At 41.9% G+C, this 23,756-nt stretch overlaps 1 protein-coding gene across 9 annotated transcripts in view; it reads right to left on the minus strand.

The window, feature by feature from the left end:
- EPC1 (enhancer of polycomb homolog 1) overlaps window positions 1-23,756 on the minus strand; it is a 90,008-nt gene that overhangs the window by 58,086 nt on the left and 8,166 nt on the right. For 2 of the 9 annotated variants that reach the window (XR_012067344.1, XM_072955441.1), the window contains exon 1: window positions 5,478-5,884. The exons of 1 other annotated variant lie outside the window; for it this stretch is intronic. Coding sequence is in view for 5 of the 8 variants with exons in the window: in XM_072955441.1 (XP_072811542.1) it covers window positions 5,478-5,630 (153 nt within the window). In the remaining 3 variants the exon portion in view is untranslated. Of the gene's footprint in view, window positions 1-2,116; window positions 2,269-5,477; window positions 5,887-8,359; window positions 8,516-23,756 lie in introns of those variants that run through there. 6 more of the 9 variants (XM_072955436.1, XM_072955443.1, XM_072955442.1 and 3 more) reach the window with 5 other exon arrangements.

A 23,756-nucleotide genomic window follows, 5' to 3' on the forward strand; every position in this document is an offset into this window, starting at 1 on the left:
CTTGCTATACTGAAGGAAATTCAACCAAAATGATTTGCTTTAATTACCTGTTGCAAAATTCTGCAAATTGTCACCACGCATATCCGAAACTCAACCAACTTTTAAAAGATAACCTTGGTAACAACAAATAACTGAGGAAAAGCTCCGCCTTTTAAAGGGCCCATTATACCCCCATTCATCCAAGCTACAACCCAGGCAATGACCTGCGTGCCCTGTCTACAAGTTTGTTTTTGGTTTTCATCCACCTATACTGGGGCTGGTGGATGACATTCAATTCATATACTTAAAGGTGTAAAGCTAGGTATCCACTATGTCCAAAATACTGAAAATGCTCAAAACCGCTACCTATAATCAGAGGCCTTTAATCACCTTGATTAAGAAACACTTGCCACACTTACCAACGGGAAGAAGACAAGTCAGCTTCAAGTAGTTACTGAAAGTAGTTCTAGCAAGTTGTTTAAAACATTTGAATCACTTGTTTTCTTGTTGATCTCCCCCATGAATTGATTTACTCTCACAGGGAAATTACTGTAATATAATCACACTTACATTACATACATACTTGCATGTATATATGTATACTTAAATTACACATATAAAGGTTCAAAACTTACTTTCAAAGTAAAAAGACACAAAATCTAGTTCTGCCTAAATATTTCATAACCTCAGACTGCTTTTGCACTTAAGAGACTCACAATTCATCTTATTCCCGAATTACAATATGAAATTCTCATTTCCTTGTGGGTTGTCTTCTTCCAAGAAACAGAATCACAAACCATAGCATCACTTCATGGTGTTACTGCTCCTTTTAAAATGCTACCCACTGGTTTAAAAGTACGCTTTAAACAACTGCTGATAACAAGTACCCGTACTTTTTCAGGAAAACTGAATCACAAATAGAACCCACACCTTCACATCTACAAACAGAGCTCTTGCCGTCATGCACGCACGTGGACACACATCTCCCATCTGTTTCCTCACCACAGACCGCGGTGTCGCAGAATGCAGAATACAGACACCACCAAAACCTTGTCTGTTTATAAGACAAGATACTAGGAATGGCTGGTCTAATATTTAATCCCAGCCAGAGACTCATGAAGCTGTAAGCACAGGTCACTGCCCCTGGCTCACAACTTGAAGACACCCTCACTTCGACGGCACTTTTACTGAAGCCCTGTTAAGAGAAAGGAAAGGCAGTTCTGCACAAATCCCATTACAGACCGTGAGCACCCACAAAACACCACTAGCTACAAGAGCCCACTCATTTCCACGATTGTTTTATAAGAAAATGAAGTCTAAGTTCAAATGGTACTAACCCAAAATCTTAACTGTCAAAAGGACGCTGAAACGAGAGCTAACATGGAGACTTCAGGTGCCTGACGCACGTTTTCAAGTCTCCTCAGTCTTCCTGAATTGCCTACAGCCTTTAATTTTTCTTAAGTCGATGTCATAACTTCCATACTAATGAAACCAAAATGACTCAGTTTGAAATCTTAACCTTGAGCTTTCTTATCAAAATTATCAAAATCTTGAGAGATTGGTGACAAATACCAATTTTCTCCCCACAGAAATATCATCATCACACAATTTTATAGGCGTATCATGGGATTCGCTACTTCCAGCATCATTTCCACGTAACTCTCAGATCCCCAGCTTAGAAACTCAATGATACCTTGGGTAGGGTAGAAACTTGAAACTAGACTTTATTATTGCTTCTCAATTATCTTTGATTTTAACTATGCTATTTGCTACTTAATGGAAAAACTCCAAATATTCTCAATTCCTCTCTAATTCAAACTATCTGTAAAAATTGAACTTTGCTTCTAGGACAACTGACATTTCACGTATCTCTTTTCACTTCCAATGCAGTGGACAGAATGCAGGAATCTACATTAAGGACTAAAAAAATCTTGGTTTACAAAATTTTAAATAAAAAATTCTTGGTTTCTTAAAAAAAATAAGAAGTCAAACTTAAATTCATCATTGAAAGTGACTTAAGCTTTTTTATAAAACAGAAAAACTAGATTTTTATCAAGTTTTAAAAGCATAGTACTTATTTTTTAACAGAGATATGTACATATTTCCAACTTCCCAATTAAAAATGAAAAACACCAACCTGTCTACTTTGTGAACTTGCTTTTAATGACACTGGTACTGGGTCAGCAACGAAGGATATAGTTTTAGAGAAAAGACAGGTGTACAAGACTATTTTGTCTGTTCAGAGAGCCCTATTAAAATCAGGTGTTGGGTCGTGATGGCTAGACCCTACTTCTAACAGTCCCAAAGGTGGCTGTGCAGGGCAGTATCAATGCAGTGCCATCATAAACATCTTAATTACATCACTCGTCCAATCCTAAACGGTCTCAGTGACAGGAAAGAGGGTAAGCCCCACCCCTTACAACAAACTGAGTCACACACCCCGGCATCCCAATGAAAAAGTTAACTGCGACAGGAACCTAGCAGCTCCATTTGGCTACGTATCACTTTAAAACCCACTTTCCTGAAGTGAGAACCATCCCTAAAGGAGAATTATACCTTAACATAAAGCTCCAATTTTAACCAAAATAAATCAATTTCAATGAAAACATCTGATAGTACTGCTATCTTGGAAAAACTATCCTTTCAATTAAAGGTGAAGCCGAGGCACTAAGTATTTTAACATTTCTAATTTTAAAGTTAAGATTACCATCTTAAAATTAAAATGTTAAAAAATTATAATGGTGCAACCACTGTGCCTCCATTTGCTTAAATTTTTGGCCATTTTTACACCCCTAAGGGACTCATTTATTTCATATTTACAGCTGATAGTCTATTGATTTCCTGATTTGAAAATTACCTCTGTAAATCATTAAATCAAAGTCTTTACTTTTAAATCAAAAACTGTTACTTTTTGATTTATCAAGTTACAATGCATTACACAGTCAAGCCCTTTCATTTATTAAAACCTGGAGTTATTTCTCAATCCTACTAAATCATGAAAAAACGATTAACTGTTCTAAAGTTGAGTAAAATTCATGTTGAGGGGCGGGGTGAGGGAATTTCTATTAAGTTGTTTCTTAAAAATTAAGAGGCATTCCTAATTAATTAGGGCATTGTGTTCAGCTTATAATGCTAAAATAAGTTAAATGAGAATATATTAGTGTTATTTTCCCAGTGTTTAGATTCAGCATTTCTGTCCTTTACCACAGAAACAAAATATGGTAACAATTATCAGGTAGTTCACATGACAATTCTTCAGATACATGTGATCATGAAACGCCTTCTTAATAAGGTGAAGTCCTCAACTGTCCTATCCAAAACTGCCCCCTCCTTCACGAGCATCAGTTAGACTTCGTCTAAACCAGTCACTCAGTTCAGGTTCTAGGTCACTCCTGAGCCTACCCAATGCGTCAAACCTTTCGTCTTTCTAAGCAGTGTTATCACTGGTCAGCCAATTATCATCAAGTTTGTTTTCCTAAGGTTAACTCAGGATTCAATTTCCTCTACTTGTGCTCAGCACACATTTTCAACGTTAATGTGCTCCCTGCAGGACCGTGATCTGCACGGCCTCCCCCTCCCACCAGGATCAACCACAGGTGGGGGTGCTAACGTCCTTCTATTAAGTTCAGTACCCACCCCTGAGGTCCACGCTTCACTGGTCTTAGCTTTGGTTGGGTGTGAAGTGAAACAAACTCTAAACAAATGATGGGAAAACGTAGTCTGAAAGGGGAAAAAAATGCCACAAATTAGGGACTCGACATGTTACAAACAAACGACATCCACTGCACTATAAAACATCAAAATTATTTCAGTGAACAAAAATTATCTGCCAAATTTAATAGGCACTGATACTTGAGCTCAGCTCCGCTTTCCAAGGTGTCCACAGAAGCGAGACTTCAGAATTTCTAATGCCGGTAGTGTGTTTTATCAAGGCTCCCCCCTTCCGTGGCTGCAAAACCAGAGCCACAAGTTAATTTCCAGGGCAGTGTTAACATCAACACCCCAACTTTAAAGTATTATCGGTAAAACTTATAAGCAGAAACAAAAATAAAACCAAAAGACAAGATTCTGCAGTCACAAGTGCTTTAATTGTTAAAACAAATCACTTACTTGAAAATAAACAAGTGGCACCATTCTGCTCTAAAGCCGATACAGGTGAACGGAATCAGGAGGGTCGGTGTCACAGCGGGCACCAGGCCGCACACCCCCGGCCGCGCGCTGATCGCTGAGCTTACTATCTGCGAAGTCACAGTCAGGACACCACTCTCCGAAGTGACATCCATCTGTCACACTCTGACTTTAAAAGGTTAAACAGCCCGAACAGTTTAAAGAACTTTATTTTCAAAAATCAACATTACAGAGCATAATTGCTACATTTAAATTTCTTAACAGTCCAAGTTTCCACAAAACCGTAGCCCAAATCCAGCGACTCCTCGACCTCCTCGAACTGTCACCACTGCGCCCTGTTTCAGGCCGCACCTGAAAACCAAGGTGCGCGGCTCACGAGAGTCGGGGGGCTCCGTCACCCGGCGTCCGACCCGACCTCCGCGTCAGGCGCGGCCACGGCGGCGGCGAAGCGCCGGCGCGCGGTCAACACTGAACCCCCCACAATTCAGTAAGGCGGTGAGACTTCTGCGGAGGCGGTCACTTCACCGAGCTCGGGGATGCAGGAGCGAGAGCCCTCCTTCTGAACGTACACCTGTAACATCTACTCAAACTGGGTCTCTCGTCCCCTAGGTTGAGAAACCAGCGATCAGGCCACACAGGTTTTACGGGGGGCGGGGGGGACTGCAATTAAGAAAGTTACAGGCTTCAGAAGAGCCACGTGCGCCCCCCAAACCTGCAGCGTCTCCTCAAGGACCAAAGAAACAGTCAGGACAGCGCGCTCCGCCGCCCTCCGCGTCCGCAGAGCCGGGGAAGGGACGCGCGAGCCCCGGGACCCGGCGCCGAGGCCAGCCCGCCGCGGGCGAGCACGCGCCCCCCCGGCCCCCGCCCCCCGGCCCCGCGCCGCCCGCAGCGCGGCGCGGCGAGCCCCGCGCGCCCGGAACCTGCGCTCCCGCCGGCGGCGGCGCGCGGAGGCCGAGCCGGCCCCGGAGCGCCACCCAGCGGCCCGCCGAGAGGCTTGCAGGCGGGTCCTCGGCGGCGCCGCTCCCCGCCCGGCCCGCTCCCCTCTCCGGATGCACAAGGCCCAGCCCAAGCTCTACGACCACAAAATGGCTGCCGGCAGCCTCGTCACGTGACCCCTTTGTGCTTTTCGGGCGCCCGAACTCGGCGGGGCCCGGGTCCAAGTGGCCAGGGTCGGCGGGTGGCCCGAGAGGAGGCCCCGCCGGGCCGCGGCGGCCGGGGGCCGCGGCCGGGGCGGCGGGGACAGGCCCGGCCGGCGCCGGGAGTCGGCGGCGGAGAGAAGATGGCGGCCATTTTGTGAGGGTCTGTGCTCCGCCGCGGGCAGCGGAGGGAGCGGGCCTGGCGGCGGGTCGGACAGGGGAGTTAACACGTACCGACTCCTCTTCCTTCTCCATTCCGGTGGGCATCTGCGGCACGGCCCGGTTTATCGAGGCGTATTCGTGCAGGTCGGGCAGATCCTCACAGCGGAAAACCGGCAGCGGCTTCGAGGCGTCTAGCGCCCGCGCCCGAAACGACAGTTTACTCATCTCAGGCGCAGCAGATACCTCTCCGCTCTGGGGAAACGGCCCCGGCCAGCGGGATCATGGAGAACCGGGGGTTCGGTCCCCACTCGCCCGCCGCTGCCGGGGACTGGAGGGGCGGAGCGCGGAGCCCGCCGTCCGGGCGCTCGGAGCAGCCGGGAGGTGGGAGGCCGCGCCGCTCCGCTCCTCGCTCGCTCGCTCTCCTCAATACGCCATGGCCAACATGGCGGACATTAAAACTCCACTGTGCGCTCTTCAGCCAACCCCAGCCATTCCCCACACTGCATCGCGCAGCGGCGCGGGCACGCGGGGGGGGGGGGGGCGCGGGCTCGGGGCCGGGCGCCGGCACGGAGCGCGCGTCCCGCCAACCCCCGGCGCCCGGCCCCGCGCCCGGGCCGCTCGGCCCCTAGCCCCGGCCGCAGGGGCCCGCGCGGGGCGCTCGGACGCCGGGGGCCGCTGCAGGCCGGCCGCCCGCCCCGCGAGCCCGCCGGCCCGCGCTCGCGCCCGGCGCCCGGCGCGGCCGCTGACGGACGGAGAGCGGGGCCGGCGGCGGGCGGCGCGGGCACCTGTCACGGCCGGCGGCCCCGGGGCGCGGCGCCCGGGCCCGCACCGAGACGCTGCTCGGGCTGAACTTTCCCGGCCATTACTTTCAGTCGAACTCCGGGCTGCGTCTGACGCGCTCCGCACCCACCAGGCTCAGTGTAAACCCGCGCATCCTCCGCGGCTCCAGAGGAGGGCTTGGCGTTTACCTACCCATACTCGCTCTTTCATTGTAATTGAAGCAAAGGGACTCATCGGACAGTGCAACCTTAAGGGAAAAAAATTTAAAGCAAGACCTACTTCACAATGTTGGAGCCAGGTCTTTATATGTAGCTCATGGTTTTTCTGCACTGGAAGGAAATGCTACTTCAACGCAGCCAAGGGTTGACATTTATCATTTGTTCTACGGAAGACTATGAAACTGAATTTTATGAAGACCCATAGTGCTCCTGCCAAACCAAAAGAATTTTTTTAAGCGAAAATCTGTATCGTTAGAAGAGATGTTGATGGATGTGATTGTTGACATTTGGTTTATATTACACACAAAAATGAGTATCCAGAGAGCTCTTTCCAGTAAAATATTTTAAAAATCAGACTTGTTGGGGTGGGTTTAACAGATTTGGCAGCAAAATTTCAAACATTCGCCAAGATACAAACGTTTTGTACGTCTGCTTTTCTCCGTGGGGAATACATAGTAAAAATAATCACTATTCTTAAATACTGGGTTGGACAGGAACTGTTATTAGCTGAAGGCATAGAGGCCAACTGCTATCTTTCAGGCTGGTTTGGCTACCACTCTACCGGGTGGAGAGGAGACAAGGAGAACACGGACTGCAGTTCTCCAGAACGATCCTGAAACTTCACAGTGACAACGCCCCTCTGTGGGGCAGATGGACTGTCATCTATGTCTCCCGTATCAGGGCGATGATGCATTTGTTCATTCAGTGAGCAAACATTCATTGAGACCTCAGAGCCCTCTAAGAATGTTAATTACTTAGCACCCAGGGGCACTCCTGGAGGAGCTGACACAGTGGGAGCAGGACCCGTGGGTGGTAACTGAAAGCTCAGGGCTATTTGGGACCACGCAGGAGTGGCACCTGATCCGTGGGGAGTGGCTCTAATGAAAGCACTCAGGGAAGGCTTTTTGGAGGAGATGATATCGGAGTAAAAGCCACACAGGGTAAATACGGGTTAACCTTGCCAACGATAAAGGGAAGAAACGTATCTTGGGCCAGAGAAGCAGCGTGTGCAAAGGCTCAGACCCCTGACAGTGTCTCATATTCCGAGATCCTCAAGAATGACCACCACACTGTGGACCGTGACATCTGCTTAGCCAAGTGTAACAGTTCTGAAAATACGGGATGAACTTTAGTACAACAGTCCTCCCCAGCCTACTGCATTAGATTTCTGAAAATCCTAGTAGTAGAATTTGGTTGATTGAAGAGCCTACAAACTAAAATTCAGTCTTAGGTCATGAGGGAACCACCAAGAAAATGAATATATATATATATATTTTCTTAAGCCTTCATTAAAATAACAGCCTACAGATAATGTTTTCCATATCCCATACTAGTAAGAATGGGCACTATACAACCAGGTTCCTTGTTTTCCAGAAATTCTAGACTCACCCTCCATGGCGGGTTCAGAGAGATGCTTACACATTAAGCTTGCCTTTTGCAGGTGAGGTACCTGCCAGGAGATACTTCCTTTCTGCACTGGTTCCCCATCCATCTCAGTGCCCTGGATTTCTGACCTGCAGGTCCTATTTGCTTCCCAAAGATGCGAAGGCTGGAGTCCCAAGCCTCTTACATTCAGTTCACGTCCCTCCCTCCTGTGGGGCAGAAGTGTAGCAATGAAGGCTCCAGTTGAGCTTCCCTCAGGCCCCTTGCAAAAATGGTTAATCCTGCACCGTCTTTCACTTTTTCTTTTCCCAACTTAAAGTTCCCTCTTTTTCCTAAGTATCCCCAACCAGGGTGACGTGAAATTCTCAGTGTGTAAAGCTGCACACCTTTCCTCAAAGGGAAACTTTTGGTTGGGATGGGACCAGCAGTATTTCAAATAGTTTTGATTCATGTCACAGTTACTGAATAACTAGGCAACACGCAGGAGCATCATTGTAGGGGATACAAATAAAATACCGATAAAGGAATCCCCAGTTAATAAAGTGACCAGGACAAGGCAGGATGGTGACATGCCTGCTCGGAGTTGAGAAAGAAAGCAGTCAGCTCCAGGTGGGTGGATCAGACTTGATGGGGAGACGGCATGTGATATGGCTCTGAGGACGACTGATGTTCCAACTGGTAACGGGGATGAGATGGTAGAAGAATTGGGTCTTCATGGGAGAGGGCAACCTGAGGGACATAAAATGGGGAAGAGTCACCTGCTATGTGTCTGAAGATGAGGTTTACTTGTCCAGAGTTCAGTAGGAGAGGACAACAATTGAGGTATGACAAAACTGAGAAGAACTTGGGTGGAGGGAGTCAGACTAGAAAGCACAGAGACGTAAGTTTTAATGGTAATAATAATCACTTACAATATCACTATCCTGAAATGTGATTCATTGGTTTCAAATACAGAACGTCCGCTTAAACAACAACAAAGAATGCGCCAAATGCACTGGTTCTGACAGTGCAGTCTCCTGTGCGTAATGTACCTGAAATACAGCTCCGCGTGCCCAGTATGAGCCCAAGTCCTATTGTTACTTTGCAGTTGTTTCTAGGATTTGCCTCCTAATTTCCATCCTCCCTGTCTCAACCATCGTCCCAGCTCTCGTCACTTCCCACATAGAAACACCCGCTAGCCCAGGTCGTCCTCGGTTCACTCGTTCCCTCAACAAGCCTTTAGGAAGCTCCCACTTCACAGGACACTGTGCTGGGTCTTCCCCGATAGTGGCTGGTGGGAGCCAGCAGTGGCTGGTCAGGGATGTGGGTCCCGGGGGTGTCAGGGCTTCCCCAGGTCAATGTGCCTGAACCCCACTTTCATGTGTATCCTCTCTCCCCCAAGTCATTATTTACAGCTGCTCTTCATTCTGTTCATGACATAGAGTCAATTTTTTTTTTGGCATGATTGTCAGGGCCTCATAATTTTGCCTTCACCTTATCCAACATCATTTCTCCTTTATTGCTTATGGCAAACAACCCAAGCCCTGCACTACAGACAGGTGAGTTTCACCACCATCTTTAGAAATTAGCAAGCCTTTCCTGCTTCCTCTTTCCTTTCTTTTTAAAAGAAAAGTTGGGGGGGTGTCATTAGGCTTATGTATTCATTTATTTATTATCGTCATTTTTAGTGGCGGTACCAGGACCTCATGCATGCTAAGCACTGCACTCTTCCCTGAGCTATTCCTCTCCCTATTCTTTCTTTCCGTCTCTCTCCTCTCCCTGTCCAGCTTCAGATCTCTCCTTCTAGCTACTGAAGTGCTACTTCACAGGAACGTTTTGAAGATTAAATAAAGCCAACCATGTCAAGCATCCCCATGGTCTGCGGCCCACAGCAAACTTTCAATAGTTGTAAGCTCTTGTTCTTACTCTTCAAAACCCAACTCAGATATCACCTCCTTCGTGACACTTCGATGACTTAATTTCTCTGGGGCCTCATTTTCTAATCTGAAGAATGCGTTGGGTGAATTCAAAATAATCCTTAAGCCTACCCCTACCGCACTCTTCCTCATCTCTGAACTCCTGTTACACTTTCCATCAGTAAGAACAATAACTTTACTTTCAAAAACAAAAATAAGTTTATTCCTACTGTAGAGCACAGGGAACTATAGTCAATACCTTGTAATCGCCTAGAATGAAAAAGCACAGGAAAAGTAGTCTATCTATCTATCTATCTGGATCACTAGGCTGTACACCAGAAACTAACACAACATTGTAAATCAACTCTACTTCAATTAAAAATAAATAAATAAAAATAAGGGGGAGGGTATAGCTCGAGTGGTAGAGCACATACTTAGCATGCTTGAGGTCCTGGGTTCAATCTCCAATACCACCTCTAAAAATAAACAAATAAACCTAATTACCTGCTCCCCTAAGATTTTTTTAAATAATAAATAAAAATAAATTTATCGAACATTTACTATATGCCAGGCAGTGCAAAAGTACATTTTAAATGCATTAGCTCATTTAATTTTCATGACCGCCCTGTCTATGAGGTGTGTCCTATTAGAGCAGTTGCAAGTCCTGCCTCTGGTCACAGAGCAGGGGAGAGACAATGCTGAGGCTGGAATCCCCAGGTCCAGAGTGGAGCCGCGACCCCAGATGACGGAGTGAAATGAGGGGTGAACTGGCAGTGAGCTGAGAGAGGGAGGCTGCCCCTCCCCTTCCGAGAGGCTTGGCAATGAGCGGAGGGTGAAGGGAGAGGCAGAGGGGGAGGAAGCCATTCAGGTCACCAGTTTTGTTGTTTTTGAAGGTGGGAGAGATGTGGGCAAGTTTGTTCGCTAAAAGCAGAGAATCCTGTAAATGGATTAAGTTTAGGACCGGCTTCCTCTGCAGGAGGGAAGGCAAGAATGGTACAAGTGATTCAAAGAAGTTAAATCCTCAGTGATGGGAACAATAAGATTAAAAACCAAACAAACAAACAAAACACATAGTACTAATTTAGGCAGCAGGAGTCCAGATTCTGCCTTTCTCCAAGCATTCAACAAATATCTCCTGGATGTTTACAGACCTGGGCAAGGCCATTTGTGCAGAACTATGATAAGCAAGTCCCCGTGGCCTTCCAGAGCTAAGAATAAAGTCAGAGGCTGTGTTTGTATTTAATTGGGAAAATGTGAAATTAATGTCTTTACAAAATGTGAGTACACAATGATCTCAACATTAAGAAATGATACAGTGCTCTAATTGAGAGCATTGTGCAAAAGTACTAAATACCGAATATTTTCACCAGCAGTAATCATTTGCCGTCACTTTCTTTTTCTTTTCATAATAAGCTAGATAAAGAAATGACATCAAGTACACAACATTTAGGAAAATAAAAACTGGAAGCCCTTTATGATGTGTTGTATGTTGGAAAGTAAACGTTGCAATTGTGTCACAGCTTATTTAATAGGATACCACAAGAAACAATACCTGAACTGATTTCTCTAGAGTTGATTTATGCATGGAATTCTGTGCATAGTATTTAAGAACTATGTTTTATACAAAATAAGATAGTTCGGCATATATCCAGAAATAGTCTATCTCTACTTTAAAAGAATAAAGCCAGTATCTTATAGTAACTTATAGTGAAAAAGAATATGAAAACGAATATATGTATGTACATGTATGACTGAAATATGATGCTGGACACCAGAAACTGACACAGCATTGTACGCTGACTATATTTCAGTTAAAAATAAATAAATAAAGGGAAAATTATGAATCCTAGAAAACTGTAGCAGGACAGACTCAAAATTATTTCAGTTCAACTGTGTCTCCAATATACATGACTAAAACCAATCAGGTCTGTCTAAGAATGAGTTAAAAATAGTTCCAGCAGTGTTGGGATTTAAAAAAACACACAAAAATATAATGAAACATGATACATCTTATTGTGTAAGGTAAAATCCTAAATTTATAGAATATCTACTCTGAGCACAGCAAGGATTTGGCCAAAATTTAGATCGCCATCCCTCTTGGGGGGAAAAAAGGTGATTGGTTAAGTCTGACCACTTGAAGGACTTGCTTTTCTTAATTCCGAGGTCCCGTAAATCATGTGATCTTTTCCTCACCATCCTGGTGGGCAGGTGATGGGACCCCCACGACACTTCTAGAAGCAGCTGGGGGAGAGGTGCAAGGCATAAATAGGAAACTGTTTGGAACTTGAACAATAACAATTCCATACATACATCATATATATACACACATCATATATTCCAACAATGAGTTTTCCAGAATAGAAGTCCATCTTAGAAAATGAGAAAAATTTAAAAATTAAAACATATGTATTAAAGGAATACATTTGGTAGTATATATCTAAACTGGATTTTCAGGTAAATTTACTTCCATTTACCTAAACAGGTAAACTACTGTTACCTTATTTAATCTAGTGACTGGCACCTACTGGCAGGCACGATTTGTAGCCTAGGTGTTGGTCCAAGGTTGCAAAGGACAGAAGGATAAAAATGAGGGAGAGGGAGGAGAGAGGGGGAGGTGGGAACCTTTAGGTGCCTTACAGTCTTGAACACATAAAACATACTACTTGTGTTACACTAATCAGTGTGGTACAAATGGTACAAGAGGAGTTAGAGATGAAACAGGAACAAGAGAAAAAAACTGTTCATGAAGTAGAAATTTGAGTGGAAAGTTGTTTTTTTTTTTTTTTAGTTTTGTTTCTTTGGGGGGATGGTGGAGGTAATTGGGGTTTTATTTATTGTTTATTTATTTAAAATAATTAAATTGTTTATTTATTAATAATAATTAATAGCTTAAATTATTTATTTTAATGGAGATGCTGGGGATTGAAGCCAGGACCTTGTGCACACCAGTAAGCACATGCTCCACCACTGAGCCATTTCCCCCCCAACCCTGTTAGAAGGTTTAAGTCAAAGCTACAAGCAGGCGATGGATACACGCTGCTAGGAAAGAGGGCATCCCAGAGAGGGGCTGCTAGGAACCGCCGCTGCTCCTGTGACCCAAAGAAGGGAGTTACCTCTATCTTCTTCAGAGACTTGGGGCACAGAAGTCTCTTTTTTTATTATCTAGTAAGTTATGATTAGTGAAATAAGAGTTTTACTTTCACTCTATGTATTATTCTTCATTACGATACTTTGAGTAACACAGATCGTCCTGACGGCTTAGATGGCACTCTGGGTCCCGAAACTCGGGCTTCCAGAGCAGGGAAGGGAAAGTGACTGAGTTTTTTCAAACCTGAGGAGTGAGGTTATAGGTGTGGAGAATGACTGGTGGAGGGAGCGGAGAAGGGGCTGGGGAACGGAGCCCAGGGGAACCCGCACACCTGGGGGACAGCAGAGGGAGAAGGGCCGGGAAACGAACAGAGGAGGCTGGGAGCCGCCAGGTGACTACTTTCAGGAGGTGATCAATGAGAAGAAACAAAAAGAATGAGGAGGTCCCTGGAGACACAGCAACCCTGATTTCTACAGGACGGTGAGAGCAAAAAATACAATCTGGTGAGCTGAGGCATGGGCTGGAGGAGCAGGCTGCATGGAGCCTGGAACATGCTAATTCATCATGTACCAGGCAAGACGAGCCAGGTGAAATTTTGAAGGGCCCTCCTTGGATGCTTTCCTAGGCCCTTCCTCATAGGAAAGCACCCCGAGGACAAAAAAAAATAGGCTTAGCTTCAGGACACAACCAGGGGCACATCATGAGTACCTCCCACGTCAGACATCAGAAGTGAATGTATTGCGTTAATTCTTCAGGCTTCACAAAATCCTGGTCTGGAGGAAGTAAAACGTATCTTTCATCTTTAAAACTGCAGAAACTAGTAAACAAAAGACCAGCCTGACTTGTTTGAGTTACTGACAAGGGCAGAGGCCACATCCAGATCTAAAATTTCTTCTGAATTAGGTTTCCCAAACTCTAGACTCATAAACCACAAGACAAAACAAGGACACCGTGGTGGCACATACATTTGGATATATATTTTGGTTTTAATAGACTTATTCATAATCAGGTTAACTATTTGGTGTTTTTATTCCTTTCCAGTCTTTTCTGGCTTTGTTTCTGTTTTTCATTTGCTTGTCTTACGACACTGGAATAGTACTGTGTATTATTTTGTTGTGGTCCACACTTCTCAGTGTAATTCTCACCTCATTAAGCATTCTTCCCAGATGTTAGCTTAGCACTTTTCAAAATTATGTCCCATAAAACGCTAATCTCAGAAGTTACGTTCTGAGATGAGAGTTCTATAAAGAGTTACATATAAAATCAGTAAGTTAAGGTGTGGGGGTATAGCTCAGTGGTAGAGTGTGTGTCTAGCATGCATGAGGTCCTGGGTTCAATCCCTAGTACCTCCACTATAGAAATAAACAAACAAATAAAAACCTAATTTTTAAAAAGCCCAGTAAGTTAGGGAAAAACTGCCTATTATTTCTTCCTGTTTAAAATCCGTATAGGCTCAGACAAGTCCTGCAGGAAAGAAATCTATTTACTGATACTTAGAAAAGTATTTTCCTAATTTATCTCACCATGCAACCCCTTACCATGTGCTATCCATTACTACATTTGTTTTATAAAATCACACTCTGAGAAATTGTTACCCAGGCAATTTAAGGAAACAGAAGTTTTCCTGAGCAAATTATCTATTTAATTACTTAAGAAGTCTGACCTGTGAACTTTGAAAAAGCATAAAGTTTTTATAAATGTAAAGTACTATCTTTATTACCACTTCTTCAGATTTTTATCCGCTAAAAACAGTGCAAATAAGACACTTAGCAACAAAACTGGATAGAATTCTAACAAGCACTAGAATTAAGAAGGTAGCTATGCTTTGGCAATAAATCTGATGTTTAATAACAAATTAATTAAGATGTTTCGCTACATTTCTTTGTCCAAGTTTCTCCACTAAAATAAAAGGTGCATGCTGAACTTTGCCTCAGATTTTTCATACTGACTTAAGCTCTTCTAGCTGCAGTTTCTCCATCCATAAAATAGAAACCATAGCACAATCTGTCACATAGGTTGTTACATTGACTCAATGAAACCATTAACACAGAAAATTTAGCTTGGACCGGACACAAAAGTCATGCTCAATCAACATGAGCTATTTTTTAAGGATTTTTAAAATTACATTCTTTTGAATAGATCATTTTATTTTTCTGAGCTTTATTTTTGTACATACAGTATAAAACATAACCCTGGTTGTAAAGGCTTCAAAATTCTTAGCTAAGGAAACAAAACAAAACTAAGGAATCCTCAAATGAAACCAGAGACCAAGATACACATATAAACTAATTTATATATAAATATTATACTCATCTTCTAGAATCTTTTTGTTTCCAGTGAGTAGCTTTGTATCATTCCTATGTTTAAATCTACATGGTGCTCTGCTGTCCTCCTCGCCTCCCTCCACCCCCACCCCCACTGCCAAAAGATTGACCTGGCATTGCCCAGTGCCTGCGTAATCTCCAAATCTGGTCAAGCCAGCTCCCCATGGGGTCAGGGCCTCTCTGCACAGATTGCTCCTGTTTCCCTCAAGGTGAACACTTTGTGTAAAAAGAGTCAAATGATAAGTAACATTTTGCATTCGTGCAGTGAGACACAGGTTATGTACTGGGAGGAACACTGTCTTCCATGTTTGAAGACGCAGATGCTAATCTAATGTTTACTGTTTACCAGCAGCATGAGCCTAGAGAAACGATTTAATCTCTGATACTTAAGCATCTTGTATGCTGGGTCTAAAGAATACTTTTTCTTCCCCCTCTTAGACCATTACAAAGAACAAATAAGATAATATGGTGAAAACTCTTTGCCAACTCCAAAGTGCCCTACAAATACAAGGAAGAATGAATCCTTTTACTTCAATTTCTCCATAGTGGTTAGGAAAGGCATATGTATATTGCCCCAAATTGACACACTGAAACAGGAAGTTGATCGCAGACTTGATTGCTAGTCTAGGGCCCTTCAGCCGTTTCCTTAAATAAGAAATCTTTAAGATAATACCAAAATTCATCCTTTTTATTTATTTTTTCAATAGTCTTTTTTTTACCCCTTTATATTTATCTTGCCATATTTTTTCAATTAATCTAGACTGTCCAACACAATATAAAAATCTAGGAAATCTGTAAGTCTGAATTATTTTGAGATAAGCTATGTACCTATATTACCATTTTTACAGTTATAATTTTTTATAGTTTTCTCAAAATTTTCCTTATCTAAACCTCCATTTAGAACAGGAAATCAGTAAAAATGTTTTCTTGAATTTTGCTCACTAATTTACCCTTAAAGCATCATTTAGGGGGTGGGTGTAGCTCAATGGTAGAGTGTGTGCTTAGTATGCACAAGGTCCTGGGTTCAAGCCATTCAAAAAATAATAAAATATAAAAATAAATAGATAAATAAGAGCAGCATTCAAGGTTTCTAGCAGATGATACACAGGAGCTTTAAGAAAAATCGCTGTAAGATAGAATGTAATATGCTGATGAAAGGCACTGGTTTCAGAGTCAGACATGATCTGGGTTTGAATCTCAAACTCTGCTCTTTCCTAGCTCTGTAAACCTGAATAAAAGTCATAACATCTATGAGTTTCCACTTCCGCCTCTAACATGGGGATGATGCCTACCTCCAAGTACTGTTTGGAATAGGTAAATAAGCCACATAACCAAACTGACTGGGTTGGTACTTTGCTGGATATTTTTCTTGCATTATCTCATTTAATCTCTACAAAATAGCTTCAGTGCCTGTCATTAAAGATTTCGATGTATTAAATATTATTACACACACACACACACACAAAACCTGAGCATTTTTCTTAAGGATTAAGGAATAGTTTCCAGTGTAGGGTGGAAAATGGTTGCCCAAGAGGAGTGACCCAGGTCCTAACTCCCTTCATTTTAACATAAACGCTACACTGGGTTTACACTGGTGGTTCAGTCCTCCTTCCTCTTGAAGAAAAACACTCAAAACCTAAACCTGAAGAAGAAATACTACCTGAATAAAAAAGGGTTCCCTCTTGAATAGTTTTCCTGTTTCTTTCCATTCACAAAAACCACCATGTCCACACACTCCTCACAGAAGGCTCGTGCGGGACTCGGTTGTGTGTCCCTCCAGCATCTAGTTACCCGTCTTCCATCTTAACAGAATTCTCTTCGCCTTTATTTTGTTGGGTTGTTCCATCATCTGTGCTCTTTCCAAATAATTAAGCTTTCATGCTCTGCTTGAAAAGCATTCATTTTTCAGCATTCATTTTTAACAATGTTCTGTATAATGGTCTTTCTTAGTTCTTCATGGGAATAAAAAAACAAAACAATTTTAAGTACTGAGAAAACAGGCTAATTTTCTAACAATATCGCCTCCAATATGTGAGTTTCTAAGACTATTTTTTAAAAGCAAAGGGCTTTTCAGGCCCTGTTACATTTTTTTTTAATAATTGAGTCATCAGTGAATTAAAAAAATAACTCATGCTAGGCTAGCTCATGTGTATTAAATTGTTATTTATGAGCATTTTATTTTAAAAGATGTGGGTTCTTTTTAAAAAAAAATTTTTTTTATTGAGTTAGTCATTTTACAATGTTGTGTCAAATTCCAGTGTAGAGCACAATTTTTCAGTTATACACGAACGTACATACATTCATTGTCACATTTTTTTCGCTGTGAGCTGCCACAAGATCTTGTATATATTTCCCTGTGCTATACAGTATAATCTTGTTTATCTATTCTACATATGTCTGTCAGTATCTACAAATTTTGAACTCCCAGTCTGTCCCTTCCCACCTCCCCCAACTTTGGCAACCACAAGTTTGTATTCTATGTCTATGAGTCTGTTTCTGTTTTGTATTTTAAAAGATGTGGGTTCTGATCCTGGCTTTGCACCAACTAGCTGTGTGATCTTAACCTTCATCAGCCTGGACCTCAGTCTCTTGACCTTGAAAAGAGGGACTAAGACTTGATGGTCCCTCCCAATGCTTCCAGCTCATAAATTTTATGATTATCCCCCCATTTTCTATAGTTGGGAGAAAAAAATAGGGATATGTGAAATTTTCTAAGTGTAAGAAGCTATGAAAAGAAAATTAAATTTGAGATACGTGGTTTTTATAGAAACGACACTTTTAACGTTTCCCAACTATATATTAACCCCAAAGAAGTGTATGAAAAGCAAATAAAGTCCTGGAAGACATGCCTTAGGGAGAGCAATTTCAACAAGTGGCTCAAAGATGTTTTATACTGTGTTAATTAGTATCACTTGATGCTTAAACAAAAGGATCTTACAGGATGCTTAGCAGAAGTAGCCTTGCCGTAAGTGTGGTCAAATGTGATCCAAGGATTAAGAGGTGCAAACTGTCAGGTATAAAATAAGCTACAAGGCTGTATTGTACCACACGGGGAATACAGCCAATATTTTACAGTAACTATAAATGGAGCATAACCTGTAAAAATTGTGAATTACCATATTGTATCCCTGTAACATATAATATTGTACATCAACTATACTTCAATTTAAAAATACGATATTGTAAAATAAATACAGAAATAAAATTTAAAAAATGTAATCTGAGAAATCTATGGAAGCTTACAAATATATCATTAAAATTGGAAAATAAAGATTCAGAACTCATATGAAAAAGATACAAACTTTGAAACAAAAGCTGAAGCAGAAATGGTCAAAATAATTGTCTGGTAGTAAAAGACCTGCAATCAGTCTTATATTCTCACTGGAAAAGTGCAGAGACTGTCTATGTAATAAGTTAAGAAATTAACAAAATACTATTGTCCAATATTATTGTGCACTGAGGAAAAAACAACACACAGCAACAATAACAATAGTAACAACCAATTTAGCAATTTGAAAAGTGTGATGAAAGCAGTAAAAGTGTATCTAAGCCAGACATCAAAAAACTAGGTTCTTCAAACTTACGCTTACTGGGGGCAGGGAAGGGGGTGGGGAAGGGGGTGGGAAGGGATAAACTGGGAGTTCGAGATTTGCAGATACTGGCTACTATATAGAAAATAGATAAACAAGTCCATATTGTACAGCACAGGGAACTCTATTCACTATCTTGTAGTAACCTATGGTGAAAAGAATATGAAAACAAATCTAAGTATGTTCATGTATGACTGAAGCATTGTGCTGTACACCAGAAACTGACACAAATTATAAACTGACTATACTTCAATAAAAATATATATTTAAAAAAAACTAGGTTATGTTTTATATACTTTAGTAAGTTCTCCTAACATTGTTTCATTTATTGGGCCTCATCTCTGTGCAAGCATTGTGTTACGAACCATGGGAGACACAAAATAAAAAGGTGTTACAGCCCTTAGTGAACTTAATTCCTGTAAAAACAAATAGGGTGTGTCCTGTGCGTATATTCTGGACCATCCTGGCCTGAAAGGAACATTTAAAATAATTTGATATTTTTATATTTTCAGATTTACAAATGACTGAAGTAAAATGTATAGGAAATATTTCATAAATTTACTTTACAAAGTAGTTTATTTTCATCTATCTTCATGATATTTAAGAACTAACTTTCAAGAAAAAAGAGGACACTAATGAACTCATCTACAAAAGAAACAGATTTGCAGATATCGCAAACGATCTTTCGGTTATCCGGGAAAGGGCGGGGGAAGGGATACATTTGGGAGTTTGAGATTTGCAAATGTTAACCACTATACATAAAAACAGATAAAAACCAAATTTCTTCTGTATAGCACAGGGAACTATATTCAATAACTTATAATAACCTTTAATGAAAAAGAATATGAAAATGAATATATGTATATATATGCATGACTGGGATATTGTGCTGTACACCAGAAATTGACACACTTTAACATACTGTTATTTCAATCGGGGGGGAAAAATGAACTTTCAGGTTAACTATCTTAAACCAAAAGTTTATTCACCATTTCAGACTTTGCTTAATGAAGCTGGAAATCAATATTCAACAATCACGGATGAGTCAGCCATCAAGTCAAGTGGCTATTGAAAGTGACAAGCGTAGGGTGTTATGGCCAGACATGGAAAGACACATACACAACAAGGTGAAATGAGGGAGCCAAAGGGAGTTCGTGAAGGACCCGCCCTGGGGTCACGTGTACCATGTGTATCATCATGTATCAACACAGAGAGAAAAGGAAAGTTCCTCCCTAAAGCATATTCAATATCTGGTGGTAACCTATGATGAGAAAGAATACAAAAATGAATCACATATGTACATGTATGATTGAAACACTGTGCTGTACACTAGAAATCGATACAACATTGTAAACTGACTATACTTCAATTTCAAAAAGAGATTTTGAAATGTATTGAAAGAAAAAAATTTTTCTCCCTATGTGAGCAGTGTGTGACGCAGTCTGATACCATCTTCCTCAAACATTTGAGAGAGAGAGGTTTTCTGGTGGGTGTGATGTAGCATTTGCAATGGTAAATTCCAGAGCTACAATGAATCTACCTGGAAATTTCCAATTTTCCACTCAACATCCCTGACCATCCAAACTTTTAAGAACCTTAGTGAGAGGTGAACTGAACCAGAAAAAATCTGATGAAATGTAGGGCAGATAGTCTTGAATTTTAGATATAAAGAAAAAAAGGTCTTAAATAAAATTTTATAATCATAAAACCCCCCAAATTTGAAATCCCATACATCTGGCATGTAAAATAGAATGTATATTAAAACTTCTATTTCTTATTTAACTAAAATTTCATTTTCAAGTTTTTCTCCACTCTTTCATTAGTTCCTTCAACACAGTGTTGAACAAGTGTACTTGCAAAAAAAAAATTGCAAAATCTTAAGTCATATAAAGAGGTGTTTCTAATTGAAATGCACTTTTCAAATGTATATGAAATCTGAGTTCCTATGCATTTGAAAGGAAATCACACATAGAAAACTGTCTATGTTTATGCTCTCAAGTGAACAGCACTGTCATTCTGCCATGAACCAATCTGTTATTTTTCTTCTTTTCTCTTTAAATTTCTATTCATTTGGTGTGGGGGGGGGAGAATACTAAGTTATTTTCAGTATAAGTAGCCTTATAGACAAACTCGTACTATCAAGAAATAGTAAACATAAGCAAAAAAATCTCTTATGCATCATTCAACGTTTCAGTACCCCCATGCTGCCCCCTGCTGCCCAGTGGCCACACTTCACCGAAAATTGTCCCAAACTTTCAACCTTTCACATTTATTTCTCTTTACTCTTCCCATCAAAACTTATCTGGCCAGAGACCCAGACCACTGGAGTTTTCCTCTACCAGGCTATTGGGTAAGCAAGTTACTCTAAGAAAGAGGTAGCTCGCCTGTATTTATCCCATCACCATTTTCTGACCAGTTGTAAGCATTTGGACTGACGTTCTGTGGGCAATGACCGACATCCAGGTTCCCAAGCTTGGCGTTCCAAATCCTTTCGGTGCTGTTTCCAAGCTACCAGTACGAGTCTGTCTCTCCCAGTCCCTAGCCCCCAGGCTTCACAGTTGGATCTCTACCCGCCCCGGGGTCCTAGCGGGTATTCCCAGGTACTGTGCGTTTTCTCTGCTCCCTGCTTAGTCTCACACTGCTTTCTCTGCCTGACTTGGTTTCTCTATGTTGGAAGCCTACCAGTCTTCCAAGGTTCTGGTCAAAAGCTCCTTCCCCTCCCTTTAATCCTTTAAGCTCTGCACAACTTAGTAGAAGCTCAATAAGGATTTATTTAATGAGTAAAGAGCAGTTAGCGAAGAAATCTTGATGCTTACGATTGGGGGGGCTGGGTTTATTTATTTATTTTTAATGGAGGTACTGGGGATTGAACCCAGGACCTCTTGCATGCTAAACACGCACTCTACCACTTTACCACTGAGCTACACTCTTCCCCCCACAAAACCCTGATTCTTAGAAAGGCTAAGTGACTTATCGACTGTTAGCAGAAGACCCAGAGAGGATAATGGGAGGCTCTGTAACATGGCAACAACCTAACACCTGAATGGGATGATGTTTTTAATCCCCATCACACTGTGTAAGCCCTATTTGGATCCCTGAAATCAGAAGCATCTACGAAGAAATGAACTCAAAGCACATACTGAGTGCTTCTGTCATGTGGGGCACTATTCTAGGTGCTTTAAATGCGAGAACCCACTGAGCTCTCCCAGCAGCCAGGTGAGCAGATAGTATCACTTTGTTCCACAGAAGAGGAGACTGGGGGTCTAGACAGTTAAATTGGCCAAAGGTTATCCATGTAGTAAAGGACAGACTGAGGAACTCAGATCGGTCAAAGCTGTGTATTTAAAGTGTTCTCGTAATGTCTTCAAGAGAAATGTATATGAAGAGGCTTCTACTCAGCTTTCTGGAAGTTAAAAAAAACTTCGTCAATAGAATAGCCTTGGAAATTGTGACCAGAGACTCAGACAGAGCCTGTGAGAGACACTCAGTGTCAATTCAGTAACTGTAAATGTCCGCAAGAGCTGATTGTCCTACAAGACAGAACTTGAAGGAATGTAGGATTCCGCCAAGTTCAAAGGTCTCTAAAGGACAGTTATATATTTTAAAAGATTAAGAAATGAAAAATCCAAATACTTGTCAGTTGATGCAGCCACTTGTGTGGGGACCAACGATTTAAATTTCTATTTCTAACTTGACTTGAAAAATATAAAGATATGACCCAGTATCTCAGGAAAGTAGACCTTAAGAATATGTCCCTTTTTTGGATACAATGAACATAAATAAGGCTCATGACATCACATCTGTGTCCCAGACAAGGCTCTAGTTGTGTTCTAACCAAAACCTCTGCTCATCAAGAAACTTCAAGGTACAGGGAGGGCATAGCTCAGTGGTAAAGCGCGTGCTTAGCATGCAGGAGGTCCTGGGTTCAATCCTCAGTGCCTCCATTAAAATAACTAAATACCTACCCCCCCCCGCCCAAAGGAAAAACAAAACAAAGCAAAACAAGAAACTTCAATAAGTGGAGAGGGCAGAAAAAAATAAACTTGAGAAGGCAATATCCCAAATTGTTTGGTAGGACGTAACTCTTCTGGGAGTAAGAGTCTTTTTTCAGAAAGATTTAAACGTACAGAAATGCTTCTTAGTGTAAGTAATCATTCTGTTTAAGAACATTTGACCTAATGGAGTAACAGCCTATTGCACTTTTACGTAGAACTTCTACTAACTTAGACATAGTGTTGAAACATTAAGAGAACTTAAGAATCACCAAATTTAGACGTTAAATTTATTAGATTGCTAAGACTTTAACTTCTTGAAAATGTTTGCTTAAGTACCAAAGGAGGCAATCGAATGTAGCAACTTTATACATGTCTATAAAAAAATCACGAGGTGTTTAATTGAATAATGCTTTAAATGAGACCAAATTTTAAGGGACCATGATTTCTAAAATTTGCTAAATTTATAAATATGAAAAGATTTGTAAGCTAAGTTTAAAAACATACCTTTGGGTATGTAAATTTAATACGTTTCATATTATTTTTTGAAAACTCAAATTAACTTCAGAATGGCCTTTCAGTATCCAAGACTCGCTCTTGAGGGCATCAGGCAACTTGGAACTGAACAGTAGTGACTGAGTTCTTCCAGCTAAGTTGGTGCTCACTGGGCAGGCAGCATTCATTGGCAGAACTGGTCTGACTGCGCAGTTAGTCTTTCAGTTTGAACCTTCCTCAGTTCCTAGCAGGTGGACGGCAGCTTTTGAAACATTGAGATGAGAGAAGCAACATTGTCCACCGACCTCCCCAATTTCGGGTTTAGTGGCTTTCTTCCACAGTGTCACTTAGCAATTCTCAACCCCAGCTGCGTATCCAAGTCCCTTGGACAGCTTTTGGAAACTACTTATGCGCAGAACCCATCCGGACCAACTAGACTCTCTGAGGATGCGGTATTTTGTTTTTAAGTTTCTGGGCAGAGCTGAGAGCTACTCAGTGCAGGCAGAGTTGAGGGCCGCTGGTCCACAGTGTGAGCCCACTGTGGTCGAAGGGACTGGTACTGTCCAACAGAACTTTCTGCAATTAC

This window comes from Vicugna pacos, chromosome 35 (assembly GCF_048564905.1).
Source record: "Vicugna pacos chromosome 35, VicPac4, whole genome shotgun sequence".
NCBI lineage: Eukaryota > Metazoa > Chordata > Mammalia > Artiodactyla > Camelidae > Vicugna > Vicugna pacos.